The sequence below is a fragment of the Acanthopagrus latus genome, chromosome 2 (assembly GCF_904848185.1).
Source record: "Acanthopagrus latus isolate v.2019 chromosome 2, fAcaLat1.1, whole genome shotgun sequence".
Taxonomy (NCBI): domain Eukaryota; kingdom Metazoa; phylum Chordata; class Actinopteri; order Spariformes; family Sparidae; genus Acanthopagrus; species Acanthopagrus latus.
Genome location: NC_051040.1, coordinates 831350 through 842180, shown reverse-complemented (window position 1 = coordinate 842180; position 10831 = coordinate 831350). Strand labels below are relative to the sequence as shown.

The 10831-nt window shown below is 48.8% G+C and overlaps 1 protein-coding gene across 1 annotated transcript in view; it reads left to right on the top strand.

The window, feature by feature from the left end:
- The first annotated feature begins 4358 nt into the window (after positions 1-4358).
- LOC119004436 (fibroblast growth factor 12-like) overlaps positions 4359-10831 on the top strand; it is a 46812-nt gene continuing 40339 nt past the window's right edge. Inside the window, exon 1 of the mRNA XM_037071362.1 lies at positions 4359-4772. Coding sequence (XP_036927257.1) covers positions 4745-4772 — 28 coding nt within the window. The 5' untranslated portion in view covers positions 4359-4744. The remainder of the gene's footprint in view (positions 4773-10831) is intronic.

Sequence of the window (10831 nt, the reverse complement as noted above, 5' to 3'; positions counted from 1 at the left end):
GTCAGAGAGCAGCATCACCGTGTACTCGTCTCCACAGTTTAACACTCAGGCTGATGTGCTGCAGTTTGACCTCCATCAGTTATAAAGTGTCACAGAATATTCCTGTAGACACGATCTCACTGCATCTCTCACTGTTTCCTGTCACTTTGTTTTACTTTGATCAGAAGTGATCGCACGTTTCGATGAGCTTCACCGACTGTACGACTCCTTGTTTCGTTACCTGACTGAGATTTTGTTTCTGCTGCTGTGTCTGTGATTTTATGTGTCGAGGGTCCAACTGTCCGTCCATACAACCAGCTCAGTGTGGTCAGAGACCCGGTGGCAGCACCAGTCGTCTGATGGCAGGCTGACAGCTCCAGGTCCCATCTGACACCTGCTCGCTCGGACCACGTCCAGAGGTGGTCGGGCCGACAGGCTTACCTGCCAACACTGATCAGCTGTTTGAACACACTGTTTACACTGATTTCACCATTTACACTCCATGTATGAAAGAAGAAACATGTTATTGATCTGAACATGTCACATGTTACAAAGACACTAAACAGGAACAATATAGGCGACTTCTTTGTCCCCGTGGAGAAAGTCCCCAGACTCCCTTAACAAATGTGTCAGTTTAGTGAGTTGTTGAGTTGGAGACACTTTATAAACTCTGTGAAACTCTGTCTCTGACTCATTCTGCATTATTTGGACCTTCTTGTTCATTCAGCAGATGTTCTACATGAACTTCTTTCTGTCTTTGTCCTGAGCTGGTTGTATTGGAGGCGACGTTGTCCCAGTTTTTGTTTCCTTTGTTTCTGACCGTCCCAAACATTTCCAGAAAAATGCCAAAAAACCTGCAGACATCTGACCGGTAATGTTTCCATATCCTCACCCTCAAGTGCAATTAGTGAAAAAACACACACGCACACACACACTACAATACATATACATCATGTAGCATCAAGACTAAAAGAAACAACAGCTCGTTAAAACTGGTTTTAATGGAGGCAAACACTGAACCAACACACACACACACACACACACACACACCATCAAAGTGCCACACACACTCCTGCTCAGTGGAAATGTAATCAGTGTGTTGTTCCTCTGAGCTCCATGACCTTTGACCTTACTCCTCTGTTTGTTCAGAACCTTTGGACTGTGAGTTTCTGTTTCCTGTCTGTATCTTTGCTGCTCTGCTTTATTCTGATGATGAATTTCTTTATGCAACGTTGACTTGGATGGTTGAACCCTTCAGATGGCAGCTCTCCCCGTCTGTGAAGGAGCTCCACTTTATCTCACTGTACAGTAGATCATCATAAAGTCCTTTAATCAGAAACTCTTGACTCTGTTCTCTCTGAATCTGCCCTCCACTCTCACTCTGGGAAATAATCAAACCAAGTAACAGAAACTGTGTTTACAGCCAAAGGTTCCTTCAGCCTGTTGTCCCGAGGAGACGATGTTGTGCTGTAGGTTTCCTTCATGGGTTCCAGAGTTTGTAAATCCGGCACAACTTCATAACTATATTCACTGATTTGGGTGAAACTTAAAAATATTTTATGGAGAACGTATTTTCTGATGTCACCCAACTCAGATAGACATTTAGTTTTACTCCTGTGACTAACAGCGTCTACAGCAAAGTGAGACTTTAACTGAAAGCTAAAGTGGATCACTGGATCTCAATATTAAACTCCATGAAAAGAAAAGCTCCTCCGGAACTCTGAAAGATGTTTCACACTGTGCTTCAAACTTTCCTTTTCCAGCTCCGGTTATTATCTTCAGCCTCCCTGACGTCCTTCAGAGAGAGTAAGTGCTGCTGAAGCAGACGATCAATAATATCTATCAAATATTAATGTTAAGATTAGATTTTATCTGCCAGACTTCCTCCACAGCACGATGAGAAACTGGTTCTGTTGATTGTTCACTGTGTGTGAGGGAAGCGTAAGATGATCTTTACCTGAGTGGTGGAAAAACATGAACGCCAAACATTTATTCTTTAAGTTGATGTGTTAAATAATGTATTTAATGAGCTTCCTGTCCACAAGTGATCATCTGGAAACATTTAGTCTTTTAGCTCAGAGGTTTACAAACTCAACATTTCAGGTATCAGATCAAATCCACCTCCACCAAAAAGCTGTTTGTTTGAAAGTCTGATGACATTTAAACAGTTACTGCTCAGCACCAGCAGGGGGTGTGATGACGAGGGAGGAGGAGCTTCAATCTGCCCGGTCACTGATTGATGTGTAACACTGCTGCAACTCTCACTTGGTAAAATAACTCCAACTCCAGATCGCTCCAGTTCATCCAGCACCGCTCAGCACCACCACCAGGGGCAGCAGCGAGCCGTCAGTGGCTCCGCCCCCAGAGTCTCTGCTCTCTGCTCATTGGCTGGATCCTGTTGCAGATCCCAAACAAGCGTCAGGAAAACGGGCTCAATTAAAACCGGTTCTACTGACAGAACTGGACTGGATCAGATGAAGTTCTTTATATTACATGAAAACTGTTTTTCATCTTTATTTATGACCGTTAAATTATTTTTACCTGTCTGAATGAAACTCGCAGATGTGAAGCTGAAGAGATTAAACATCGAAACATTGTTGATTTAATGTTCGTTCAGACTGTTAATTATATCACATTTAGATAATTCAGTATTAATACAGAACATATTGATTAGCAGCGTTTAAGAAAACAATTTGTTATTTTCTCTAAACTGTTCAGATTCTGGCTGTCTAGGTCGTCTCAAACGCAGCATTCCTCTCCTCTCCTTGTCTCCTTGTCTCCTCGTCTCCTCTCCTCCTTAGTCAGATTCCTCACCTGTCCTGGTCCACCTGCTGTCTCTCTGTGTCCTGCTGTGTCTCTGTCGTTGTCATCAGAGCGTTGCCGTGCCAACAGGAACCATCATCCCGGTCTAAATATAAAGTCGACATATGTTGTTCGTGTCGCTGCCAACAGTGGAGCTGCAGCCGCTCCGCCTGCTGGACCCCCATCAGAACCGGCAGAACTTTATGGTTCAGTTCAGAGACGGCAGAGAGACAGACAGGCTGGCAGACTCTGGGACAGAAATAACAACAGTGATTCTCTCTCACTTCTACTTTATTTTTATAAACAGTTGTTTCCCTCAGTGGAACTAAATCACTTCCTGCAGGGATTTCACAATAAAAGCATTCCAGGGAACAGTGGGACTGCACTGCTTTCAGGTGTCGGGAGGCTTTTATTGTGAAAAACCTGTGCTGCACTGATGTCAGCCAGTGTTGGACTGTAACAGTACATTTACTGGAGTACTGTATTTAACACATGTGAGACCTTGTACTTTACTACATGAATATATAAATATATGAACATATGTGTGTTTACTTTGGATCCTGAAGAACCAGAACCTCTTCACTGAGGACAGGAAGGTCCGGTATCAGTCAGGACCGACTGGGACAGCACCATCCTGATGCAGACAAAGGGAGAATACATATCCAGCACTGAGCCAGGATCCTCGCTCCTCGGGTCAGTACCACACGAAAAACTCACAGGATTCCACCAACAAGGTGAGAGAACTCACTGGACCCAGACCACAGCCGGGCCTTACTGGACCTACAGTGAGTAGTGGTCTCTACGGGCTCACCGGTGTCCCCAACAGTGTCCCACCTCTACAGGATCCCCTTCACAGGAACTGCTCCTAGACACCGGTTCAGGTATGTGGACGACACCTGGGTCAGAACCAGCTGAAGGGAAGTGGAGGCCCGTAACGACTGTTAAACCCAGTGGGACTCGTACTGCAGGACTTTTTACTCGAGTTCTATTCATACGGAGGATTACACTTTTATCTAGGTATCATCTGTTTACTTCACTGGAGTCGGACTTCTGATGTTCAGTTCTGCTGAAATATGAATAAATTTAAACTCGATGAAAAATAAATTCCTGTAAATAATAATTATTAAATCATCTGAATTATGAAAAAGAAGTCAAAATAAATCTCAGAACTGTTTTTATCTCAGAATGTTCATGATTTCATGATTACTGTGATTTTTAATCAGAGTTTCCATCAGTTTTGGCTGAACTGGGCTTCCGTACATTCTGACGTGAGGGACATTTTACCGCCGTTACTGAAGTGACGTTTTCCTGCAGGACCTGAAGTGTACCTGAGTATTTTCACCGGATTAGTTACAGTTACACTTCCTGCAGGCTTCAGGGTGGAGTCACACCATCAACTGTCCCCAGGTATCAAACGTCTTGACAGGTTCCCCCTCACATCTTCATCATCTTCATCGTCATGTCACCTTAAAAACTCCTCCGGCGGTGACGTCACGTGAGCTGCAGCAACACGGCGCGAGGAGAGAGAGAGAGAGAGAGAGAGAGAGAGAGAGAGAGAGAGCAGCGCGCGGACTCTGCACAGGTGAACGCACGAGCCTGAACGTCCGCAGGAGAGAAAAACACAGCGAAGAAGAAGAAGAAGAAGAAGAAGAAGGAACCCGGCGCGAGGAGGACTGTAGAGAAAACACCGCGGTGTGTGTGTTTGTGCCCGCGGGTCGTCTCCTCCCGGCGCCTCCCTTCTTCTTCCTCCCTCCTCTCCTCCTCCTCTCCTCCTCTTCTCCTCCTCCTCTTCCTCTCTGCCGCCGGTATCGATCCGTCAGCGGCCGATCACCGATCACTTTCTCTCCGGCTCGACGCTTGTTGACTTCAGCTCATCCAGCAAGGAAGGAAGCAAGGAAGCAAGTGGATTTGTGACGCCTAACCTCACCGAACCGGACCGGACAGAACCGAACCGCACCGGAAGATGGAAGGCAAAGAGAAGGCACCGGCAGGTAGGAATCAGAGGGTGGAGGAGGGTGGAAGTTTACTGGCAGCGGAGGGTGGAGGGAGGAAGTTTGATGCTGCGGAGGGTGGAGACGGGATGGATGGAGGGATGCGGGGCGGAGGGAGTGATGCATGTTGGGTACAAGTGTACTGCGGTATCCTGCTGCTCACATCCTGAATGCAGCTGCACTGGAGCTGCTGTTAGGTGTGGTTATTATGGGATGGGGTGCGGAGTGCGTGTGTGTATGCGCGCGCGCGTGTATGCGTGCGTGGCTGAGACGCTGAGAAAAGCCTGATGCAGCAAAAACACAGCGAGAGACAGACAGGTGGATTAACGGAGAGCGAGAGACGGGCTGTGGTGGAGAGACAGACGGGTGAGAGCGTCTGTAGAGGTGGTGAGACTGAGTGAGGACGTGTGGGGACACACAGGAGGGTAGAGAAAGGGCTGTGAGACAGGTGAGGTGCAGAGAGACAGGACATTGCAGGCAGGTGATAGAGTAGAGAGACAGACAGGTGGACAGAGACAGCTGGGGTGGCTGTGAGACGGGCAGGATGTCAGAGAGACAGATGTGGTGGCAGAGAGACGTGTAAGACAAGGAGGGTAAGGGACAGGTGACAGAGAGGGAGACAGGAAGAGGGAGACAGTTCACAAGGCTGTGAGACAAAGACAGACAGGCATGGTCATAGGACTGAGAGACAGACAGGTGGGTATAGAGACAGACAGGTGGGTAGAGAGACAGACAGGAGGGTAGAGAGACAGACAGGTGGTTGTAGAGACAGACAGGTGGGTAGAGAGACAGACAGGTGGTTGTAGAGACAGACAGGTGGGTAGAGAGACAGACAGGAGGTTGTAGAGACAGACAGGTGGTTGTAGAGACAGACAGGTGGGTAGAGAGACAGACAGGTGGGTAGAGAGACAGACAGGAGGTTGTAGAGACAGACAGGTGGGTAGAGAGACAGACAGGTGGGTAGAGAGACAGACAGGAGGGTAGAGAGACAGACAGGTGGGTAGAGAGACAGACAGGAGGTTGTAGAGACAGACAGGTGGGTATAGAGACAGACAGGTGGGTAGAGAGACAGACAGGAGGGTAGAGAGACAGACAGGAGGTTGTAGAGACAGACAGGTGGGTATAGAGACAGACAGGTGGGTAGAGAGACAGACAGGAGGGTAGAGAGACAGACAGGTGGGTAGAGAGACAGACAGGTGGGTAGAGAGACAGACAGGAGGTTGTAGAGACAGACAGGTGGGTAGAGAGACAGAAATGAAGCAGCACGGCAGACAGACAGGTATGAGGGCAGAGAGACAGCTGTGATAAAGTGTCTTTATGTGTATGTGGGCGTGTCCTAAAGAGAAGTCCATACAGAGTGATGCATTGTGGGAGCTGCAGTTCTTTCCCAGTCCTGTGGAGGACTCCCCTTACAGACAGGTGCTGGTTTGATGGCTGCTGTTGACTCGTGTCCTTGAGCAAAGCGTTGACCCACATCAGTCACCTGCTGCTCACCTGCGGCTGAATCATTGATCTGGATGATGATCGCTGCTCGTCACCAACACAACAACGATACAATCAATACCGATCACATCGATCAATAAAACAAGAAGACATCAAACAGCTGATCATAAAGATCATACGAATAAATTTGAGCTCAGACTGTGTTTACGTTTCACAGACGACAGTGAACGCCTCATCTGTGGGTCGCACACGTCCACACAACAGCACAACACACATCAACACACACACAACAACACAACACACATCAACACACACACACATCAACACACACACACATCAACACACACAACAACACACAGCAACACACAGCAACACACACAACAACACACATCAACACACACACACAACAACACAACACACATCAACACAACACACATCAACACACACACAACAACACAACACACATCAACACACACAACAACACACATCAACACACACACACATCAACACACACAACAACACACATCAACACACACACACAACAACACAACACACATCAACACACACAACAACACACATCAACACACACACAACAGCACACACATCAACGCAAAACAGAACCAACTGCTGTATCAAACCGGGTCCTCAGTCTGGGGCCTTTGGTTCTGACAGGTCCTGACGGGTCCTGATGGGTCCTGATGGGTCCTGATGGGTCCTGATGGGTCCTGATGGGTCCTGATGGGTCCTGACAGGTCCTGACGGGTCCTGACGGGTCCTGATGGGTCCTGACGGGTCCTGACGGGTCCTGACACTGTGTCACCTGAACGCAGTCAGTGTCAGTGATCAGTCGTTGATCTGATCAGCTGGATCAGATTGTATTGATCGTGTGTAGAAGTGACTGCAGCACACAAACACCTCATTTCACAGGGATTCACTGAAACTGTAGCTGAGGACACACAGAGAGACAGACAGGAAGAGACAGACAGGTAGAGACAGACGGGTAGAGACAGACAGACTGTGGGTAGAGTAGAGATTAGAGATGTGTCCCAGAGACTCAGATCCACTTAAAGCTTCTGGATGAGTCTCAAACCTCCTCCAGAGCTTCTTTGACCCGTCACATTTGATTGGATGTGATCAGATAGAGGCGACTCTAATGGAGTCTACTGTTACTGATTATCCTCAGCCTGTGGCCTCCTGTCTCTCTGTCAGCCTGTCTGTCTGTCTGTCTGTCTCTCTGTCAGCCTGTCTGTCTGTCTGTCTGTCTGTCTGTCTGTCTGTCAGCCTGTCTGTCAGCCTGTCTGTCTGTCTGTCTGTCTCTCTGTCAGCCTGTCTCTCTGTCAGCCTGTCTGTCTGTCTGTCTGTCTGTCTGTCTGTCAGCCTGTCTGTCAGCCTGTCTGTCAGCCTGCCTGCCTGTCTGCCTGTCTGTCAGCCTGCCTGTCTGTGGTGCTGAGCTGTGAGCAGCAGACGGTCGGCGCTGCAGTGAGTCAGCTCTCTGCTGCTCTGCACAGAAGCGCTGTGTAACGGCTTCAGCCCACCTCACTGTGATGTAATTAAAGGAGCAGTTCAACATCTCAGATGTTTATGTGGACACTTGTATGTACGTTCATACTCTCATGTCATGTGAATATAAAGCTAGCAGCTTGTTAGCTTAGCATAGTGCTGTAGTGTGATGTTAGAGGCCTGCTGGAAAAAAAACAGCATAGACCAGCACCAAAACACAACATATGTTGTGTTTAGTTATATAGTTGACTTTTCAAGTTGTATTTCTTATATTCTTCTGGTGTGTTGTTCATGATGTTGATGGGAGTAAACATGACATGGTCCTATAAAATACATTTCTCTGTGAAACAGGAAGAAAAATTATCTTAATGTTCTTAATGTAGAGTCTGGAAAAAGGGAGGAAAAGCTAGCTTAGCTTAGCATCAAGTCTGGAAACAGGAGGAAACAGCTAGCTTAGAATTAAGGGTGGAAACAGCTAACTCAGTTCATCACAAGTTCTGGAAAGATGAATCAGCTGGTGTGTGATTGACAGGAGGCGGGGCCTATGTTACCATGAGAACAATGATGTGTGTGTGTGTGTGTATATTTACAGTTAAACAAGGTCATCTTCAGTTTCAGTGTGTGTGTGTTTACAGCAGACAGATCGGTGTGTATTGATTCTGGGATCAGATCCACACGATTCAGGACTGAAGTGACCCAACAGAGAAACCTGAGACACTCAATGGACACACACACACACACACACACACACACACACACACACACACACACACACACACACACACACACACACACACAGGTGTCCCAGAGGAGGTGTGTATTTCTTGTCAGTCTGTGTTGGTGTTTCTGCTGATCAGCTGAGCAGAGTGTAGCACGGCGCTGCATTAGCCTGATGGGCTAACGGTCAGCGATGGTTCTGACTGGACCTTCAGGACCAACACCAGCAGAAACATTATGAGCTTTTGAGTTTGATTTTTGTTGCGAGAAAGTCTTAAATAAAAACTGAGCCTTGGTCTGGGGTCGGGTGTCAGATAGCAGCCAGGTTCACTTGGGTCGGGTCTGAAAGGACATGATGAGAAGTGATTTACTGGATGTGTATCAAACTGTCCTTGATGTCTGGAAGCTGTGATCTGTCGGACGGAGCGTCTCTAGACCTCCACAGTGCTCCAGGTATGATGAGATGAGATGTGCTCCTGGTGCTGCTGGTGCTCCTGGTGCTGCTGGTGCTCCTGGTGCTGCTGGTGCTCCTGGTGCTCCTGGTGCTGTTGGTGCTCCTGGTGCTCCTGGTGTTCCTGGTGCTGTTGGTGCTCCTGGTGCTGCTGGTGCTCCTGGTGCTGCTGGTGCTCCTGGTGCTCCTGGTGCTCCTGGTGCTGCTGGTGCTCCTGGTGCTGCTGGTGCTCCTGGTGCTCCTGGTGCTGTTGGTGCTCCTGGTGCTCCTGGTGCTCCTGGTGTTCCTGGTGCTGTTGGTGCTCCTGGTGCTCCTGGTGCTGCTGGTGCTCCTGGTGCTGCTGGTGCTCCTGGTGCTCCTGGTGCTCCTGGTGCTGCTGGTGCTCCTGGTGCTGCTGGTGCTCCTGGTGCTCCTGGTGCTCCTGGTGCTGCTGGTGCTCCTGGTGCTGCTGGTGCTCCTGGTGCTCCTGGTGCTGTTGGTGCTCCTGGTGCTCCTGGTGCTCCTGGTGTTCCTGGTGCTGTTGGTGCTCCTGGTGCTCCTGGTGCTGCTGGTGCTGCTGGTGCTCCTGGTGCTCCTGGTGTTCCTGGTGCTCCTTGTGCTCCTGGTGTTAAAGATGCATAATTATTCCAGTCAGTCCTCAGTCGAGTGATGGACATTAATTATACACTTAAAGCATTTTAAGTGTTAAGTCACATCTGAAGCAGCACGAGTGTGAGGAGAGGAGGCCAGTGAGACGCTGTCTGAGGATTTGTTGTCAAAGTGAAAGCAGAAGCTGATTTTTAGCAAAATGAAGACTTAATCCACCGCTAACATCTGAACCTGCCCATGTTAATCCATCGTGTCAGCTGCAGCTCTTCCTTCACTCTGTCAGACTAAAGACATCCAGCTCCTCTCCTCATCCTCCGTCCTCGGCTGTAGAAGACGATGGTAGTTCTGCTCTGTGGACACGTGGTGGAGCTCAACTCAGTCCACATTGTGTTTCCTGCCACCAGCCGACTTCCTCACGACTTTATTAACCTGCAGACTGACTGTCTGCCTGATTATTATACAGCTGCCTTCTTCATGTCCACCATTTTGACATTAATGTGTAGTGACATATGTTTCTCCTCAAACAAAGATGGCGGCTTCTAATGTGAAGCTGTCGACTGCAGACTCTGAACTGAGCCTGACCACGATAGGTCCTCTTCCTCAGGACCAGCACTGTTTATATTCATATATAATGACAGGACAGTGTCACACACACACAGGACAGTGTCACACACACACACACACACACACACACACACACACACACACACACACACACACACACACACACACGTACACACACTCTCTCCCCTCCTCCACTGTGATGGAGATGAACATAAACAGCATGAGATGCTGAGCTCAGCAGTGTGTGTGTGTGTGTGTGTGTGTGCCCCTCCCTGTTCCTGGCCTTTTGTTCTCTGTACTGGTCTCTCTGGTCTCTCTGGTCTCTGGTCTCTGGTCTCTCTGGTCTCTGGTCTCTCTGGTCTCTCTGGTCTCTCTGGTCTCTGGTCTCTGGTCTCTCTGGTCTCTCTGGTCTCTGGTCTCTCTGGTCTCTGGTCTCTCTGGTCTCTGGTCGCTCAGGTCTCTCTGGTCTCTCTGGTGTCTGGTCTCTCTGGTCTCTCTGGTCTCTGGTCTCTGGTCTCTCTGGTCTCTCAGGTCTCTGGTCTCTCTGGTCTCTGGTCTCTGGTCTCTCTGGTCTCTCTGGTCTCTGGTCTCTCTGGTCTCTGGTCTCTGGTCTCTCAGGTCTCTGGTCTCTGGTCTCTCTGGTCTCTGGTCGCTCAGGTCTCTGGTCTCTGGTCGCTCAGGTCTCTCTGGTCTCTCAGGTCTCTGGTCTCTCTGGTCTCTGGTCTCTGGTCTCTCTGGTCTCTGGTCTCTCTGGTCTCTCTGGTCTCTCTGGTCTGTCTGGTCTCTCTGGTCTCTC